Source organism: Durio zibethinus, chromosome 4 (assembly GCF_047325235.1).
Source record: "Durio zibethinus cultivar Kanyao isolate XHJ-2024 chromosome 4, ASM4732523v1, whole genome shotgun sequence".
In the NCBI taxonomy this organism is placed as follows: domain Eukaryota; kingdom Viridiplantae; phylum Streptophyta; class Magnoliopsida; order Malvales; family Malvaceae; genus Durio; species Durio zibethinus.
Window position 1 is genome coordinate 14,101,221 of NC_143165.1, and position 20,208 is coordinate 14,121,428.

General features: G+C 31.5%; 2 protein-coding genes and 1 pseudogene across 4 annotated transcripts; 1 reads left to right on the forward strand and 2 right to left on the reverse strand.

Moving 5' to 3' along the window:
* Window positions 1-2,398: 2,398 nt before the first annotated feature.
* Window positions 2,399-8,626, reverse strand: LOC111288913 (TMV resistance protein N-like; annotated as a pseudogene). Its single transcript, XR_016341624.1, has 6 exons — window positions 7,531-8,626; window positions 5,842-6,940; window positions 5,105-5,145; window positions 4,403-4,642; window positions 3,327-4,230; window positions 2,399-3,243 (listed from the first exon to the last, which is right to left on the reverse strand). The product of XR_016341624.1 is annotated as a TMV resistance protein N-like (transcript).
* Window positions 8,627-11,425: 2,799 nt separating this feature from the next.
* Window positions 11,426-19,897, reverse strand: LOC111287851 (disease resistance protein RPV1-like). 2 transcript variants are annotated; one of them, XM_089759730.1, is made up of 7 exons: window positions 19,010-19,897; window positions 16,645-17,740; window positions 15,910-15,950; window positions 15,207-15,447; window positions 14,462-15,049; window positions 14,219-14,319; window positions 13,993-14,131 (listed from the first exon to the last, which is right to left on the reverse strand). In XM_089759730.1, exons 1-6 carry the CDS (start codon window positions 19,498-19,500, stop codon window positions 14,242-14,244), a joined length of 2,535 nt encoding a protein of 844 aa, XP_089615856.1. In that variant the 5' UTR covers window positions 19,501-19,897; the 3' UTR covers window positions 13,993-14,131; window positions 14,219-14,241. The 2 variants fall into 2 exon arrangements, with proteins under 2 accessions (XP_089615855.1, XP_089615856.1); XM_089759729.1 differs by having other exon boundaries at window positions 11,426-14,131; window positions 14,219-15,049; window positions 19,010-19,820.
* LOC149519233 (uncharacterized) lies at window positions 11,489-12,534 on the forward strand. The gene is made up of 2 exons (XM_089760238.1): window positions 11,489-11,651; window positions 11,936-12,534. Exons 1-2 carry the CDS (start codon window positions 11,489-11,491, stop codon window positions 12,532-12,534), a joined length of 762 nt encoding a protein of 253 aa, XP_089616364.1.
* Window positions 19,898-20,208: the final 311 nt, after the last annotated feature.

The window sequence follows — 20,208 nt, forward strand, 5'->3', positions numbered from 1 at the left end:
ATGACCCTTGATCACAAGTAAATAAATCTCGGAAGGAAATGTTAACAACATGTAATGTGGGGATTAAGTCAATGTGAGATTTATACTTTCATATATATATATTAATCTCGTATCTTTTTCTCCTTAGTTTTTTTTTTTTTTTGAGTTTTCTGATAGAAAAATCTATGCAAAAAAAAAGAGATATAATCGATTCTTTGCTTCCAGCAGCTTGAAAATGTCAAAATTCTCAAATTTTGGATAAAGAATTTAAAGCAACTATTGTAAGCATTCTTCCTTTTTAGTGTTTAACCTTGTTTCGATTATTATAGTATTGATTTTGGACGGGAAGGGCAATTGCGATTTGAACTGAGGCAGGGAACAAGCTTGATAGGACTATTAGAGCGTATGGTGAGGCACAAGAAGACAACATTATTAAATTCTAATTAATGCTTTCAAATTAATTACTTATTTTACTACAAGAAAGTGGATATTTAGCAATCCTATTTTGCAATGACTAAAAATATTGTTTCGAAATTTTGTTATATTTACTCATTGTTTAATTAAATTTTTTAATATCTTATATAATGATAAATTTTATTGTTATAAATTTTTATTATATTTGTAACGACAAAAAAATTGTTGTGAAAATTTGTTTTATTTATAACAAATTTCTAATATCATTACTTAAATTATTTTTTTGAGTATTAAGGATGGCTTAGTTGGGTAAACTATGAGAAAACATTAATTCTATGGTATTGATCAAAAGAAGAAATTTCAATTAAAATCATTTAGGATAAAAAAACTTTTAATTTTCCTTTAGAACATGCCAATAAGAATAGAACAAGTTATCATATAAAATACCATAAAATATTAAGTGATGGGCGTTAATTAAGGCCTTAATTAACTTTGCTTGTTAGTTTGCAATGAAGGCAGCCTTGCCTAATCCCATAATAGTAGCATTTAAAGTGAAAGCTCTAAAACTAAAGCAAGTAAGGAGCAAATAAAATTAATTTTAAACTAATTTATTTATTTGAAAATTATAAATAAAGTTTGTTAAAATTGTATAATTTTCGTGCCTTTTTCATGGTACAGCGGTTTTGGAGGGATAACGCCCTCAAAATTATATGCGCATATAGAAATTAAAATTGAAATCAAATCATTCTAACAATTTATGATCTAATAATTACTGTAAAATCAAGTGCAAGAAATTAAAGAATAAACTAAATAAAATAATTTAACAAAGCAATATAAAATTGGAGGAAACTTATATATTATGCGTTGGACAGAACTTGTATAACCTAAAGATTTTATAAGAGATTTTCTTGTTCTCTATTTTGTCGTTCTTCCATGTTAATGAAAGTGGTGGGAATCATCTTATAATGGAAGGAAAGTCCTATTCTATTGATAGCAAGCCGAGCAACTAGTATAAACAATCTTCGGGTCTTGGGTTGTTCACCTCGGATTGATTATTATAGCATTGATTCTGGACGGGGAAGGCCAATCGCAATTCGAAGTGGAGATGGGAACAAGCATGATGGGAAGACAACAGTATATGGTGGAGCTGAATAAGAAAGTATGGACATTGAAGCTTACTTTTTACCTCAAACATTGCAGGCCTTGGCAAATGATGAAGAGGTCATAAATTCTGTCACAATCTAATCTTAATCCAACTTCTACGTTGTTCAATGGGTGAAATAATTACCATCAATAAGAAGTTTTAATAAGATTTACTAGTCTTTAGTAGCCGTTAGTGAAACTTGGTCTATCCAAGTTAAGCTGCCTATAATGAAGATATGAATAACAACTCAAAGTTTAACTAAATTTATTCAATTAATTAGTTATTTTTAAAAGATAATATCCGATAAATCTAAATTTTAAATTTCAATATTTAAAATTACTTCTATTATCTCTAACAAACAACATCTTTTGTAAAAAAAAAAAAAATTAAAGAATAAATTGTTTGAGCTTGAATAGAAATCCTAGACTTGGGTGGTCTATATTTAAATGATATTTTAATATCTATTGTTGTGTTTATTAATTTATACCTTTTTTCTACTTTATCTCATGTTTTCTTTATTAGCAGGTAGCACAATTTATAATTCCTTTGCCTACTTAATTTTTGGGAAATGAAATTTCTACATAATCCTTGGGAAAAAAAATTACATATGATCTTTTTTTTTTAAAATACCAAATCAAAAAGCAAGATTCGAATCTTCTTTCTTCAAATTAAAAAAAAAAAAAATGGTGTGAAGCACTCTTTGAAGCAAAGATAAGATTATTATGCTCCAAACAACATCAAAGGATTCCACCTTCTCACCTTTCTTGCCTTTTTATGCAATTTGTCCCTACTATTTTATTACCTGATAATTATTATCTTTCAACTTAAAGAAAAAACACATAAATATCAATGCAAATTAGATTTATAAAAAATCGTGCAATCCTCTTATTTTATTGAAAAACATGCAAGTAAATGAAAGGATTCATTTAAGTCTAGTGATTAGTATTTATAAGTTTACTTGAATGTTTCTTCCTCATTATAAAGTTTAAAAATTCTTCCAAGCGTTTGGGGTGTGGTCTTTCTTAAGGGCTACCACTCTCATCACTTGGTCCTGCTGACTCCTCTTAGACGTTACGTTTTCGTTTTACAAGGAGACCATCATTCCCTGTTGGCCCGTCATCACCACCAATGTCTTGATGGAAATCGTCCAGATTTGTACAATTTGTTGGAATGCTGTCTTGCTCTTGTATTTCTTCCATCTCTTCCAAATCTTTCTCATACACTATTCGAACACCACAGTTCTTCACTTTGGTAGATGAGACAGCTGAAGAGGATTGGATTGAGAACTCAATTTCATTGCATTCTTGATTTGCCCAATATGAATTCTCAATTTTACCACATCTTTCCTCCAACGAAAATGGAAATATCTTGTCACGAGAATAATAACTTAGCCAAAGGTGCTCCCTAATGACCCTAGGCCGCCTAGATACTCCTCCTAAATTTAAGCCACTCCAATCTACCTGTGGACTATTCCTACCGTGGATAACTGCTTTACACATTATTGCATCCTCCTCATGAACATCATCATCAATGAAGGGAAAGACGAAAATGCAACAGAAAGCAACTCCCATCCACTGACTATCATTCCGAATGTTAGGAGGTAGTGGTATCTTTCTTGAAGATTCATCCCTCTGATGGCAGAACCATTCTGGGATTTCACTTCCAGGTATAACAATGTGGAATAATCGTCTTGCATTAGCAAATGCCTGTAAACAAAATCTTTTGTTATTTGGCAACTAATACAACAAATTCTAGGGAGTGAGATTCAGAGAGAGAGAGCGGTACCAACCTTAAGATATTTTTTTAGCATTGTTAATGCGTTGTTTTTCTCAGCCAATTTGTAGCAGTTAAAACCGAAAATACCTCCCCAATTTGTTGAATTGTGTGCTGTTGTTGAATCTGCAGCTACTTCCAGTGAAACACAACCATCTATGATCACATGTTCTATACTTGGGAGCTCTGGCAACGATTTAAGCTCCCAGCAGTCTGATAATAGAAGAAAACGAAGCTTGGAAAGTCGATTAAGAGTTGCAGGTAGGTAGATGAAATTGTTACAACTAAGATCAAGATATTTCAAAGAGGATAAGCGGCAAATATCACTAGGAATAGCTCCTTCCCAAAGTCACTTAGATTCAGCCTTGTTAAAGAACTCAAACCTGTCAGTCACTTAGATTCAGCCTTGTTAAAGAACTCAAACCTGACAAAGGAGGTAACATCAGAGCCATCGAATCCAAACTTCCTCTTAGCAACACATTGAAAATAGAAGGCAAATTGAACCTTAATTTTGATGGTGGTCCCTTGCATCCATTGAAAGACAGAGCTTTCAGATTTTTAAATTGAAAAATGGAGGATTGAGGTTTTCTCATGGCAGTTTTACTTAAGTTAAGCTCCTCCAAAAATTTTACGTGCTGCAAATACTCTGGTAAAGTTTCAATTTTATAACAACTAGAGAGATTAAGAGTTTTTAGACATTTACACCCATCTATGCTGCTTGGGAGACTCACGAGGTTACTACAATCTTTCAGATTTAAAAAAACATGATTGCTGAGTTCTCCAATTGAGGAGGGTAGTTCTACTATACTGGAACAACCTTTCAAAATCAAACTTCCGAGATATGGAGCCTTTGTGAAGTATGGCGTCTTGATCAGGATTTTGGAGCCATTGAGGTTGACTAATTTCAATTTAGGCAAAGGCTGTTGACAGCAACAATAAAATTAGAGAGAGAGAGAGAAAAAAAAAGAAAACATAGGAAAACTCTCTTTTTTCTTGTTTTGGTTATTTTCATATCTTATTCAGATTTTTTTTTCTTTTATAATTAGTGTCAAAATAAACTAAAAGGCAAACTTAGAATGAAGTAATTCTTACTTTGTTTCCCTACCATAATTGTTCAATGTGGCTATAAGGTAGGAGAAGTGCAACAAGGTTGTCTGGTTGGAAGCTTGATGGCAATGATCTGAAAGGATATCCACTCCAATCTAAAAGCCGTAACTCATTTGAAAGATATTTGAGATCTTGAGTAATTGGGAGATAAAAGACTTTGAGCAATCTTAATTTTTCATATTCAAGAAGGCATCAGCATTCAAAGTGAACGTATTGTTCTGTTCCCTGACAACCAAGGCCAAAACAAAAATGAGCTTCAAAATATTGAAGCTTTCAACACCTACAAAAGGCAAGAATCAACATTCACTTGTATCTATCATTGTTTTCTTTTTTTTTGAAACACAACTTTTTCAGTTAATACAATCAATTTTCCCACCACATGATTTCAATTTCGTATCTTCTATGTTTAATTTTGAATAGTCATTAGGTGATTACCTATGACCTTTTACTTTAATTTTGATTAGTTTCATGTTCAAATCTAAAGAATGAGAGGATGAGAGAATGTAATGGGTAAGAATGTTGGTATTTCAATTCCGATGACTAAAACTACATAAAAAAATGCAAATTAGGACAAAATACTGATAATATATATGTTGTAGTAATAATAATTCAATTAAATGAGACAAATTAAGATCAAATAATAATATATAATATGCACATAGATATATGTGTATGTTTGTTTTTCACCTTTTATTGTCAATGATCATACCCTCAATTGCGTCGGTAGCCTAAAAATCAAGAATAAAGCATAAGAGGATGGAAAGTAAATGGTGTAAAATACAAATAGCTAAATTTTAAGAAGATGAAATAAAAGAGACCATAATACATAATATTTTCTTACGTTAGATTTAATAGTCACGCTAATTCTCAACAAACCTTTATAGTAAAAGAAATTTTCCTTTATTTAAACTAACAAGATAATTTTAAATAGAAAAAATCCATAATTTAGTTTTAAAATAATGAGAATGAAACACTGTCTCAATAGCAAGAAAGATGCTTACTTTTGAACTTTCATGTTTAAGTTTTTTCATACATAATTTAATCCAATTTTATATTGGATTTGGTAGCTATATATGCAGGTTTATTTATTGGTCTAATTATCCATTTTTATTTGATTCTTATATGAAATTTAGTACTTAATTATGATTATAACTTTAATAAAAAAAACTATAAAACTATAATAAGACATACATTTAAGTAGTCTTACTTTTATTATTTGCAATTATTTAGCCTTATTCTTTCATATATTCAAGAATATTAGCATGCAATCTCAAAATTTTGGTTTTATCTTAATTACAAAAGCTTAATGTCATACTAGTAACTTACCTAGCTAATAATTTTTCTTGGTGTATAATTTAGCATGTTGAGTGGATTCAAGATTCTAAATAAACAAATAAATAAGCAATGTTCATGGAATAATGTACCGTTTTTTTTGTTAGCACGTGATAAACATCATTCTTCTCCCACAATCTACAACGTTTTCCAGGTTCATCAAGTGATTTTTGTCGAACAATTTTTCTTCCCATCTCTTGTAGCAAGTCATGCATCCAAAAACATTTGTTGTCTTCATCAACTTTAATCAGAGATTTCTTAATGAGAACATCTATTCCAATATGTGGGAAAAAGTCACAACCATCTAGTACTTTTATTACAAAATCTTTCTCCTCCCCTTTGAAAAAACATGCTATATCTAGAAAAATGTTATTTTCCGATTCTGTTAATCCATCAAAGTTTATTCGAAGTCTGTCATGAATTTCTTCATGACTCTCTCTTTTAAATCTTTGGATTGCATCTCACCATTGAGTTGCATCTCTACCGCACAAAAAAGAACCAAAAACTTCAAGAGCTAAGAGAAGACCATTAGCATATTTCACAACTTGTTTAGAAAGCTCAACCAAATTATTTTCCGGTGCCGTATCACTATCAAAAGCTTTCAAATTGAAAAGATGAAGTGCTTTATTCTCACTCAGTGTTGTAGGCTCGTACACATCATCCACTTTGTAGGATCGGAGCAATTGTTCATCTCTTGTTGTTACAATGATTCTGCTCCCTAAACCGAACCAATCATGCCTTCCAACCAAGCATTTTAAGTGTTGCAGGTTATCGACATCATCAATAACAACAAAAACCTTCTTGTGCGATAGCCTACGACGAATGGTTCCATTCCCTACTTGAACTTCTAAAAATCTGAAATCTTCTTTCAAAATCTCAGAAAGAAGTTGCTTCTGTAAATAAACAATTCCATTTTTCTCTGAATTAAATCGAACATCAGCAAGAAAGCTTTTACCATCAAAATGAGGGGACATTTTATAAACAACTCTTGCAAGAGTCGTTTTACCAATACCGCCCATACCACAAATTCCTATAATATGGACATCATCTTTTTTTCCAATGTTTATTTTCAAATACAACTCTTCCAAACGTGAATTAATTCCAACCAACCCATCAGGAATATCTGATTATGTTTCACATAATTTTGCTGATATCATTGTAACAATCTCTACAATAAATTCTGATTCAAGCCTACAAACAAAATGAGAAATAAGCTTTAGTTGCTAGTTATGAAATTACTATATATGACCATAAATGAGCCAAGAAACTATGAGTCAAAAAATAAGGGTACAATAATCTTTTATGGAACAAATTTAGGATGCCTTTAAGGCCTCAAGTTTTTTATTAGTAGCTTTACTAAATGAAATTAAGTATTACCACATATCTATAAGTTTATAAGAAATTATTTATGATTTTATTTTTCATTAATGGTTAATGTATAAGTAATTCATAACTAGCAACCTAGTAAAAAAAAAATCTTAATACATATTTTATATAACTTTTTTATTTTAAACAAAACATGAAACATGGTGATCACTTTATTTTAAGAAACAATTTTATTCCGTTTTTGGAAAAAAAAAAAAAAAAACAGAGCAAGAATAAAGAGGGCAATGTTACAACATCATAAAACAGAAATTACCTCTTAGTTAAATGAAATTCTACAATAATACACAATATTAAAAATGTTTTTCAAGATTCTATAACATGTAATGCAAGAAATGAACAAAAAACAATTTTATAGTCATTAAAAACGTAAACTAGAAAAGAAAAGAAGGCGTTGCCTGTCATTGAAATGCCATTCCGCCACATCTGCCACTTCAGTCAAAGCTTTTCTCCACTTTTGGATCTCGTCTTTATTTTCCTTGTATCTCTCTTCATGTTTGGCAAAGGCTTCTTCAACTTTCCCAGTCTGTTTTCTTAAATCAGATGGATCCACATGATAGAAAATTGGGCAAACTTTATGTCCCCTCAGGTTTTTCTGTTTAACAATCTCAGCAAGCTCTTTCAAGCACCAACCTGAAAAAGCATATGTTTCGGAGAAAACGATTAGTGAACACCATATGCTTGAATTGCTATCAAGAGTTCAGGTGCGATTTCTTCTCCAGCCTCAAGCCTTGGATCATCCCTGAAAGTCTCGATTCCATTCCTTTTTAAAGCAGCATATAGATGATCAGTGAAGTTTTTGCGAGTATCTTCACCTCTAAAACTCAAGAAAACATCATATTTCTGTCGAGGAGAAGAAGAAGAAGAAGAAGAAGATGACGACGATGATGATGATGGCAACGACAACATAAGGAGGATGTAGAAGAGGAAGATATCTCAAGCTGGTTTTTAAGACAGTTCCTTTTGCTTCTATTTATCAGAAACTAAAAACACCGTCAAGTTTGAGCATGAAGCAAGAGAACACATGGATTTTCAAGGAAAGAAGAAAACATCTGTCGATAATTTCTCTTTACATTGCCCAACCGTTATTTCGAATGCATCGATATATAACAACTGTGAAAGCGCGTAGTGGTGGTATTTTGGGTCACAGAAATGCTATGAAGCTCTTTCCAGGAAGACTCCAAGAAGATGAGGGGAATTGACTGCTGTCTTGACTATTGTCTATAGAGGAAAATATTAAGAGGTTAGCTAGTAACTTTGAAAGAAATGGAGCTTGGTGATGGTTAATTACTGCTTAAGAACTGTCTGTCTAGTAACTGTCAACTTCTCTAGTTTAAAAGCACATCAGTTTCCAAGGAAAAAAAGAAAAAAAAAAAACACAAACATTTGTCAGACAATTTCCCTTGACATTAATCCCAAATTTTTTTCAAACAAATCTCTATCATAGATGTGAAAGCGCCTAGTGATGGTGTCTTGGATTAAAGATCTACTATAATGTTCCTTCCAGGAAAATTCCAAGAAGAAAGAATGGTAAATTGCTGTAGGTAAAGATTGACTAAGTGATGACTAAGGGAGCCAAGTTCTTTTTCTGTTTTCAAACATTCATTGTTGTTTTGCTTCATTTTTGTGGTGTCCATCAAGTCCCATTTTGAACAATTAAATTGTGGAAGGAGATAGTATGTGAATTTTAGCGCTTCTAGTTGACCCTTGAGCGTAAACAGCGGGGAAGCTTCAATGAATAATCATCATTCTTCGCAAGGAGGACTTGGAGAGATACTGCTAATTAAAGTCCACTTATTCCATTTTTTGAGCACTCTCTGATAAAATCATAGTCGTATTTAGAATTTTGAAGAGTTCTTCTCTTCACCAATGTGTCATGGCGTGCTTGACCAGTACATTTTAATTGCCTATTTAATTTTGATTGAATATGATTTCATTTTTCAACTTTTGCTTTAATTTTCCAAAGAATTGTCAAGACAAAAATACTAAAAAGTAACATAAATTACATAGCATATGTTGGATTTGGATTCCCTTATTTCTAAGGTACAATACCCATTAGAATTTTCTGAGTTGTAGACTGTCTCCCTTCAAGCCATCTGCATCCAGCAGTAAATATATACTGCTAGTCATCATAAGCTATGTAAATGTAGGAGTTTTCTTCTTTTCGCCCTTTGTTGCCTTCGTTTACAATGTATCATTATTTTTATATGTAGAACTATGTATAATTCACTTTATCAATGTATCATGGTAAAATTGAACAAAGTAAATATGATTGGACAATTACAGTATTATATGGAATATGTGGACATCGAATCATTGCAGGCCTTGGCAAATGCAGAACAATTCATGAATGCTGTCACAATCTAATTCAAATTAGTCCAAAACCTACCTTGTTTAATTAATGGGTCTAATAATTGGTCACATATGACAAAACTATTAATGAAAGCACTCAATGATAGTATCGTACCCAAAAAAAAAAAATGATAGTATTGAATTTGGATGGAAATTAAGGCCAATAGCATTTGGAATTGGGGCAAGGAAAAAAGCATGATTGGATGATTACATATGCCTGGTGGGGGTGAAAAAACGACCAATATATTGATATGTAGATTTCAATAACAATATATTAAAAAGGTGAGCAATATACGAAGAAAGACAAGTTGTTTTCTGTTTTGTGGTGTCCATCAAGTCCCATTTTGAACATTAAAATTGTGAAAGGAGAATCGTATATATTGGTATGCAAATATCAACAAGAGGCTGCCTAGTGTCATCCATTTAATTTACCATTTTATAATCTCTTAATTTTTTTTTTTTTGTTTTTATTAATAGAGTCCATTACCTTTTGCTTATTTTTTCAAAAGGTGCGAGACTCACTTTTTTTTAAGGTGAGATCCATGACATTAATTTTTTTACATTTTTTTAGGGCCCATCATTTTTTATTTTTAAAAATTTTTGTAAATGTGTGAGACTCATTTTTTTTGGTTAATTTTTTTGGGTGGGACCCACACATTTTCTCTAATTTTTTAATATTTTATTATATTTTATAATTTTTAAAAAGAAATCAAAAATATATTTTTTAAAAGATTTTTTTGTGAGATCCATTTGTACCAAAATTTTTTTCTACTTCTTTTTTTTAACTTTTTTTTCAAAAAATTAAATTTTTTGTTTTAATTTTTTTAAAACTCACTTGTTATCAAGGATACTAAACCACATATGTTATTTTTTGTACATTTCCCCTTTTTTTATGTAATTGATAACTCATTTTTTAGATTTATATTTTTTTGTGAGACCCACTTTATATCAAGGGTATACAACATGTCAAGTTATTTGATTTTTTTATTTTTTATTGTTTTGTTAACTTTTGATATTTAATAAATAATTTTTAATATTTTGAATTTTTTAATATGGGTTTATTTGATGTTATTATTAAAAATACATGTTTTATCTTTTTTTTTTATAATTTGATAATTTTTAAAGAAAATTATACTAGGGGATGTGTTGGCATTACATCCGAATTTAATTTCTTTTCCTTTTTTCAATCCTTTCTTTTTTTTTCTTTAGTTTTGTTTTCTAATTTATGATATAAAATTTTTGATAAAAACTTATGATGTTGCATGCAAACTCAACTTTCTTCCTTTTTTCTTTTTTTTAAAGTTGTTCACTTCTTTTGTTTTTAAAATTAGATTTTTTTTTTTTATAAAAAACAATGAATGTCTATACGTGATGCTTTTTTTTTCTTATGGTTTTCACCTTTTTGTGCTTAATTTTTTTTAGTTAGAAACATTTTTAAGTAAAAGAAATTGGGAAAAAAAAATATCAATGTGGATATATATGATAAAACACCCGAATTCATGGATTTCAGTTTGTTTAGATTTAATAGATGTATTATTTAAAAAAAAAAAATTAAGATTGAACTGAACAATTTTTAAAGCACCCGTATTAATGGCTCACTTCATCTTATCTTCATAGCCTTGAGTATTGAAAGTTTATAATTGGCTGCTTTAGGAAAATTAGGCCATCCATGTTCTTGGATAGAAAATTTTTTTATTGACGCAAAGGAAATTGACCATAACTTTATTTGGAAATACATGCATTTTACCGTCAAATCAAATATCCAAATGCTAGCTTTGTACAACTTATCTTCACTTAAATGCACATTTTTAATGGTTGTTGTGGTTGAACTTGATTATAAATAGGAAGTTCCTTTTTTTATATATATATTTGAGGTTTAGGATTTTATCTATGATTATTTAAATTAAGAGTTTATTACTTTACTAATAAATTATGCGACTGTTGGCTATAAATAGAGGCTTCAATTTCTAAGAACCAGAGAACCTTAACAAAATATAGAGAGACATGGGTGATATTCGATTCATATCCACTAGCATTGTTCAAGCTGCCAACCCCAAGACAGAAGTTGAAAGAATCGAGTTAGCTCGTGGGATCTCATGTTCCTTGCCATGGACTATGCCCCGAAGGGACTTCTCTACTACAGGCCACAACTCCAGCAAGATCAAAAGTTAGGTGAAACCTTAGTCCACCAATTGAAAAACTCCCCTTCACGAACTCTAATTAAACTACTTCTTCCCCCTCGTTGGCTGCCTCGCATCCATTGAATTTTACAATGAAACCTCTTCGTTTTTCATTGACTGCAACAATGTTGGTGTCTTGCTTGTTCATGCTGCAGCTAATGAGATATTTCTGATATCATTGGCCCTATGGTTGTTCCTTCCTTTATTCGCTCATTTTTTCAGTTAAATGAAGTAAAAATTTATGAGGCTACTTACAATACCTTACTTGCAGTACAAGTGACTGAGCTTTCAGAGGGCTCTTCATTAGCTGCACTTACAATCATGTTGTGGTTGATGGCACATCATTTGTGCATTTTATCAAATTCCTGGGCAGAAATTTTCCGAGGTTCCATAGAATTGTCCAGGCCCCCATCTCTTCGACGTTGGTTTCCACATGGTATTGAGGGAACTGTTGGTATTCCGAACTCTTGTCTCACACAAATTCATGAATTCGTTCTTCCACCATTGCAAGTCAGGTTTTTTCATGTCACTAGGGAAAACATAGCACATCTCAATGTAAAGGCCAACGCTGAACATGGCACAGACAAAATCTCCTCTCTTCAAGCACTCTTGTCTCATATCTGGCAAGCTGTTGTGCGCATCAGAAATCTTGATCCGGAAGAAGAGACTAATTTCTTCCCAGCAGTTGGTGCAAAATCAAGATTGCACCAGCTGCCTGAACAATATACTCGAAATATGATACGAGGTGGACTTATAACCATGAAAATCATGGAGCTACAAGAACATGGGCTAGGCAATGTAGCATGGCAAATGAACAAGTTTATTGCTTCACAGTCTGAGGAAAAGATGACGAATTTCTCAAAATTATGAAAGGAAATTCCTGTTCTAGTGACAGGAAGCCTAGCAAGGAGTATAAACAATCTTCTGGTCTTGGGTTGTTCAACTTGGTTTGATTATTATAGCATTGACTTTGGACGGGGAAGGCCAATTGCAATTCTAAGTGGGGGTGGGAACGGGCATGATGGGAAGCTGCTTACCAGGAGGATAGAAATAAGAACTTAAAGTTTAACTTAATTTATTCAATTAACTAATTACTCTTAAAAGATAACATCCGGAAAATTTGGATTTTAAATTTCAACATTTATAACTCCTTTTATTTCTAAGCTGCAACATCCTTTGTTAAAAAAAATTAAAGAATAAATTGTTCAAGCTTGAATAGAAATCCTAGACCTAGTTGGCTTATATTTAAATGATATTTTAATATTTGTTGTTGTGTTTATTAATTTATACCTTTGTTATACTTTATATCATGTTTTCTTTATTAGTAGGCAGCACAATTTATAATTCCCTTGACTATTGTATTTTTGGGAAATGAAATTTCTATATAATCCTTGGGAAAAAAAAATCACATATGATCTCATTTTTCAAGATACCAAATCAAAAAACAGGATACAATCTTCTTTCCCTAAATCAAAGTAAAACACTCTAAAAAGCAAAGATAAGATGATTATGCTCAAAGCGACATCAAAGGATTTCACCTTCTCATCTTCCTTGCCTTTTTATGGAGTTTGTCCCTATTATTTTATTTCACTTAATGATTATTATCTTTCAATCTAAAAAAACAAACACAGAAATAATGCAAATTAGATTTATAGGAAATTATAAAAAATAGTGAAATCCTCGTATTTTATTGATTAGCATGTAAATAAATGAAAGGATTCATTCAAGTCTAGCGATTAGTATTTAGAAGTTTACCAGAAAGTTTCTTCCCCACTATAAAGTTTAAAATTTTTTCCAGACGTTTTGGTTGTGGTCTTTCTTCAAGGCTGTCACTCTCGTCAATTGGTCCTCCTTCCTCCTCGTAGATTTTACGTTTTCGTTTTACAAGGACAACCCCGTTCCCTGCTGACCCTTCATCACCACCAACGTTTTAATGGATATCGTCAAGATCTGCAGAATTTGATGGACTGTTGTGTTCCTCTTGTAGTTCTTCCATGTCTTCCAAATCTTTCTCATACATTATTTGAACACCACACTTCTTCACTTGCCCTGGACTGGCTCTCGTTGAGAACTCAATTTCATTGCATTCTTGATTTGCCCAATCTGTACTAGACGAACTCAATAACGGAAATATCATGTCACGAGAATAATAACGTAGCCAAAGGTGCTCCATGTCCAAAGACAACCTGTCTTCTCTGTCAAAACCATAGCCACTATCATTCAAATCCAAAATATTTCTACCATGGATAACAGCTTTACAGAAGATGCACTTCGAACGATCATCATCATCGGTGGAGGCAAAGACAAAAACGCAGCAGAAAGCAACTCCCATCAACTGATTATCATGTCCAATATTAGGAGGCAGTGGTATCTTTATTGAAGATTCATCCCTCTGATGGCAGAACCATTCTGGGATTTCACTTCCAGTAATAAAAATATCGAATAATCGTCCTGCTTTATTAGATACCTGTAAAAAAAAAAAATCGCTCGTTGTTTGGCAAGTTATACAATAAATCTTAGAGAGTGAGATTTAGTGACATAGAGGGATACCAACCTTAAGGTGATTTTTTAGCATTGTTAAAGTATTGTTTTTCTTAGCCAATTTGTAGCAGTTAAAACCAGCAATATATCCCCAAATTGTTGAATTCGGTTCTCCTGTTGGATATATATCTGTTAGAAGAAGCTCAGGCAAAGATTTAAGCTCCCGGTAATCTGACAATCTAAGAAGATGAAGCTTGGAAAGTCGATTAAGAGTTGCAGGTAGGTAGACGAAATGGTTACCACTAAGATCAAGTACCTTCAAAGAGGATAAGCACCCAATATCACTAGGAATAGCTCCTTCCCCAAGATTGCAGTCACTTAGATTCAGGTTTGTTATAGAACTCAAACCTGACAAAGAAGGTAACATCAGAGCCATGGAATCCGAACTTCTTCTTTGCAATACATTGAAAAGAGAAGGCAAATTCAGTCGTACTTTTGATGGCGGTCCCTTGCATCCATTGAAAGAAAGAACTTTCAGACTTTTAAATTGAAAAATGAAGAATGGAGGTTTTCTTATGGCAGTTTTACTTAAATCAAGCTCCTCCAAAAATTCTACATGCTGCAAATTCTCTGGTAAAGTTTCAACTTTAGAACAGCCAAAGAGATTAAGAGTTTTAAGACATTTCAACCCATTTATGCTGCTTGGGAGATTCACAAGGTTACTGCAATCTTTCAGATTTAACAAAACAAGATTGCTGAGATGTCCAATTGAAGAGGGAAGTTCTACTATTCTGGAACAACCTTCCAAAATCAAACTTTCGAGATATGGAGCCCTTGTGAAGTCTAGCGTTTTGATCAGGTTTTTGGAGCCTTGGAGGTTGACTAATTTCAATTTAGGTAAAGTCTGTTGACAACAACAATAAATTAGAGAAAAAAAAAGAAATAAAACATAGCAAAACTCTTTTTTTTTTTTTGGTTATTTTCATATCTTATTCAGATTTTTTTTTATAATTAGTCTCAAAATAAACTAAAAGGCAAACTTAGAATGAAGTAATTCTTACTCTGTTTCCCATCCATAGTTGTTCAATGTGGCTATAAGGTAGGAGAAGCGCAACAAGGTTGTCTGGTTGGAAGCTTGATGGCAATGATCTGAAAGGATATCCACTCCAATCTAAAAGCCGTAACTCATTTGAAAGATATTTGAGATCTCGAGTAACTGGGAGATAAAAGACTTTGAGCAATCTTAATTTTTTCATATTCAAGAAGGCATCAGCATTCAAAGTGAACATGTTGTTCTGTTCCCTGACAACCAAGGGCAAAACAAAAATAAGCTTCAAAATATTGAAGCTTTCAACACCTACAAAAGGCAAGAATCAACATTCACTCGTATCTATCATTGTTTTCTTCTTTTTGAAACACAACTTTTTTAGTTAATACAATCAATTTTCCTACCACATGATTTCAATTTCGTATTGGTTATGTTTTAATTTTAAATAGTCATTTGGTGATTACCTATGACCTTTTACTTTAATTTTGATTAGTTTCACGTTCAAATCTAAAAATGAGAGGATGAGAGAATGTAATGGGTAAGAATGCTGGTATTTCAAGTCCGACGACTAAAACTACATAAAAAAAATGCAAATTAGGACAAAATATTGATAATATATATGTTCTAGTAATAATAATTCAATTAAATGAGACAAATTAAGATCAAATAATAATATATAATATACACATAGATACACGTGTGTGTTTGTTTTTTACCCTTTATTGTCGATGATCATGCCCTCAATTGCGTCGGTAGCCTAAAAATCAAAAGTAAAGCATAAGGGGACGAAAAGTAAATGCTGTAAAATATTAATAGCTAAATTTCAAGAAGATGAAATATAGGAGACCATAATACATAATAGTTTCTTGCATTGGATTTAATAGTCATGCTAATTCTCAACAAAGTTTATAGTAAAGGAAATTTTCCTTTATTTAAACTAACAAGATAATTTTAAATAAAAAATTCATAATTTAGTTTTAAAATAATATGAATGAAACATTGTCTCAATAGCAAGAAAGTTGCTTACTTTTAAACTTTCATGTTTAAGTTTTATCATATATGATTTAATCCAATTTTATATTGGATTTGATGTATAGCTATATATGCAGGTTTATTTATTGGTCTAATTATCCATTTTTATTTTATTCTTATATGAATTTAGTACCTATTTATGATTATAACTTTAATAAAAAACTATAAAACTACAATAAAATATACACTTAAGTAGTCTTACTTTTATTATTTGCAATTATTTAGTTTTATTCTTTCATATATTCAAGAATATTAGTATGCAATCTCAAATTTTTGGTTTTATCTTAATTACAAAATCTTAATGTCATACTAATAACTTACCTAGCTAATAAATTTTCTTGGTATATACTTTTGCATGTTGAGTAAAGTCAAGATTCTAAATAAATAAATAAATATGAAATGTTTATGGAATAACTTACCGTATTTTTTTTTAAAACATGATAAACATCATTTTCCTCCCACAATCTACAACGTTTTCCAGGTTCATCAAGTGATTTTTGTCGAACAATTTTTCTTCCCATCTCTTGTAGCAAATCATGCATCCACAAAAATTTGCCCCAAGCTTTTATGAGAGACTTCTCAATGAGACGATTTATTCCAATTTCTGCCAAGAAACCACAACCATCTAGTATGTTAGTTACAAAATCTTTCTCACCCCCTTTAAAGAAGCATGCAATATCTAGAAAAATGTTCTTCTCTGTTTCTTCTAATCCATCAAAGCTTATTAGAAGTCTGTCATGAATTTCCTTGTCAAAATCTCTTTGAAGTCTTTCAATTGCACTTCTCCATTGAGCTGCATCTCTACCGCACAAAAAACAACCGATAACTTCAAGAGCTAGGGGAAGACCACCAGCGTATGCTACAACTTGTTTAGAAAGCTCAATGAAATCATTCTCTGGCACTGTATCACTCTTGAAAGCTTTCAAATTGAGAAGATGAAGTGCTTCATCATCATCCAATGTTGGAGGCTTATACACATCATCCATTCCATAGGATTGGAGCAAATGTTCATCTCTTGTTGTTACAATGATTCTTCTCCCTAAACCAAACCAATCTCGCCTCCCAACCAAGCATTTTAAGTGTTGAAAGTTATCAACATCATCAATAACAACAAGAACCTTCTTGTGAGATAGCCTGCGACTAATCATGGCATTCCCTTCATGAACATTGAATAGATTAAAACCTTCTTCTGGCAATATCTGAGAAAGAAGTTGTTTCTGCAAAGAAACAAGTCCACATTTCTCTGAAACTTCTCGAACATCAGCAAGAAAGCTTTTACCTTCAAAATGAGGTGACATTTGAGAATAAACAACTTTTGCAAAAGTAGTTTTACCAATGCCGCCCATACCACAAATTCCAATAATGCGGACATCATCTTCACCAATGTCTATTTTCAAATGCAACTTTTCCAACCGTGAATTAATTCCAATAAACTCATCATGGCCAATCGGATATGTTTGACATAATTTTGCTGATATCTTTTTAACAATATCTCCAATAAATTCTGATTCATGTCTTCAAACACAAAAAGAGAAATTAAATTTAGTTTCTACTTAAGTAATTAATCACTAATGAAAATGATTATGATGATAAATGAGCCTAGAAATTAAAGAATCAAAAAATAAAAGCACAATAATTTTAACCAAACAAATTTAGGATACTTTTAAAGTAGACTTGGTCATAGATGGAATTACATACTTTACCCATAGGCCAGGTTCATCTCAAACTGAACCTTGACAAGAATTTTTAAGTTCGTGTTTGACTCGTATCATTGTTTAATGAGAAGAATTATTTTATTTAAATTTAATTTTAAAATATATAACGTATTAATATAAAGAATTTTTCAATATTTTTAAAATTTTTGAATAATAATTGAGCTTGCCTTGGGTAAGAGACTCTAAATAATAATTGGACTTAACTCGATTCATGGACAAATCTACTTAAAAACCTCTATATGTACCTCAAAATTTATTAGTATTAGATTAGTATTAGATTAGTATGATTTATTTGGGTTTTGTTTAGAGGGAAATGAAAAAACCCAAATAAATCATACTAATCTAATACTAATACAATTATTAGTCTTTCATTTTTAAATTTTTAGTTGTCACTCCTTTTATTTTTTATTAAATTTAAAAAAAATGTTGATTTTGATGTATTTAATATAAATTTTTAAAGGAAAAAAAATATTGAATTGGAGTTTTTAAAGACGAGTGATACATGAACTTGTCTTACAGTCAAAATTGAACTGTTGTAATCTTAAATGAACTTGTCTTAAAGTCAAAATTGAACTGTTGGAATCTTCTTTTTTTCAAAGTAACTTTTTTAAAGCATTTTTAGAGACATTAACCCAATAATCTGTGTCCTAAGAATTATTTATTGAGTCAAAACAAAAAAAAATCATTACCAAATGTATTTCAAGTTTTTAAAAAATTATTTATGATTTTATTTTTCATAAATGATTAATATATAAGTAAATTATAACTCGCAATCTCATCACAAAAAATATTTCTTAAATAAATTTCTTTTCTTTTTATTATTTCAAACAAAACATTATACATGGTGGTCACTTTATTTTGAAGAGACAAGATTTTATTCCTAATACAGTTTGAGACGAAAAACAGAGCAGGAATAAGAATGAAGTCTATGTTTTTTAAATGAAATTCAACAATAAAACACAATATTAAAAAAGTTTTTTAAAGTATATAACATGTACTGCAAAAAAGAAAAAAAAATAAAATTTGCGGTGATTAAAAACAAAAACTAGCCAAGAAAAGAACGAGTTACCTGTTGTTTAAATGCCATCCTTTGATATTAGACACTTCAGTTAAAGCAGTTCTCCATCTTTGGATCTTGTCTTTAGTTCCCTTGTATCTCTCTTCATGTTTGGAAAAGGCTTCAGCAACTCTTCCTGTTTGTTTTCTCAAATCAGATGCATCCACATCATAAAAAATTGGGAAAATTTTATGCCTCCTCTTTTCTCTCTGTTCAACAATCTCAGCAAGCTCGTCCAAGCACCAACTTGAAAAAGCATACGTTTTTGAGAAAACGATTAGTGAACACCATGATTCTTGAATTGCTTTCAAGAGTTCTGGTGCGATTTCTTCTCCGGCCTCAAGCCTTGGATCATCCCTGAAAGTCTCGATTCCATTCTTTTTTAAAGCAGCATATAGATGATCAGTGAAGTTTTTGCGGGTATCTTCACCTCTAAAACTCAAGAAAACATCATATTTCTGTCGAGAAGAAGAAGATGATGATGATGATGGTAACGACGACATAAGGAGGAGGTGCAAGAGGAAGATATCTCAAGCTGGTGTTTGAGACAGTTCCCTTTGCTTCTATTTATCAGAAACTAAAAACACCGTCAAGTTTGAGCATGAAGCAAGAGAACAACGGATCAATTTCCAAGGAAAGAATAAAACATCTGTCGACAATTTCTTTTTACGCTGCCCAACTGTTATTTCGATTGCATCTATATATGATAACTGTGAAAGCGCCTAGTGATGGTCTTTGGGATCATAGATATGCTATGAGGCTCCTTCCAGGAAGATTCAAAGAAGATGAGGGGAATTAGCTGTTATGTTTACTAATGTTTATAAAGGAAAATAGCAATTGCGTAAAGTAGAAGCTAGACAACGACCAAAAGAGTCTAGTTTCCAAGGGAAATAGGGAAAACAAACATTTCTCGACAATTTCACTTGACCTAACCCTTTTTTAAACAAATCTCTATAATACCTATGAAAGCGCCTGGTGATGGTCTCTTGGGTCAAAGATCTGTTATGATGTTCTTTCAAGGAAGAATCCGCGAGGAAAGAATGGTAAATTGCTATGGGTGAAAATTAAGTGATAACTAAGAGAGTCAAGTTCTTTTCTGTTTTCAAACATTGTTGTTTTGCGTTATTTTTGTGGTGTGCAAGTCCCATTTTGAACAATTAAATTGTGGAAGGAGAATAGTATATGAATTTTAGAGCTTTTAGTTTGCACTT

What these genes read in the sequence shown, in the direction of transcription:
- LOC149519233 (XM_089760238.1), top strand. Translation starts at nt 11,489, where the DNA reads ATGGGTGATATTCGATTCATATCCACTAGCATTGTTCAAGCTGCCAAC. An exon ending in CAACTCCAGCAAGATCAAAA is followed by an intron (nt 11,652 to 11,935) that starts GTTAGGTGAAAC and finishes CCTTACTTGCAG; the next exon opens with TACAAGTGACTGAGCTTTCA.
- LOC111287851 (XM_089759729.1), bottom strand. Translation starts at nt 19,500, where the DNA reads ATGTCGTCGTTACCATCATCATCATCATCTTCTTCTTCTCGACAGAAA. An exon ending in GGATGGCATTTAAACAACAG is followed by an intron (nt 17,741 to 19,009) that starts GTAACTCGTTCT and finishes TTGTGTTTGAAG; the next exon opens with ACATGAATCAGAATTTATTG. An exon ending in AACTATGGATGGGAAACAGA is followed by an intron (nt 15,050 to 15,206) that starts GTAAGAATTACT and finishes TGTTGTCAACAG; the next exon opens with ACTTTACCTAAATTGAAATT.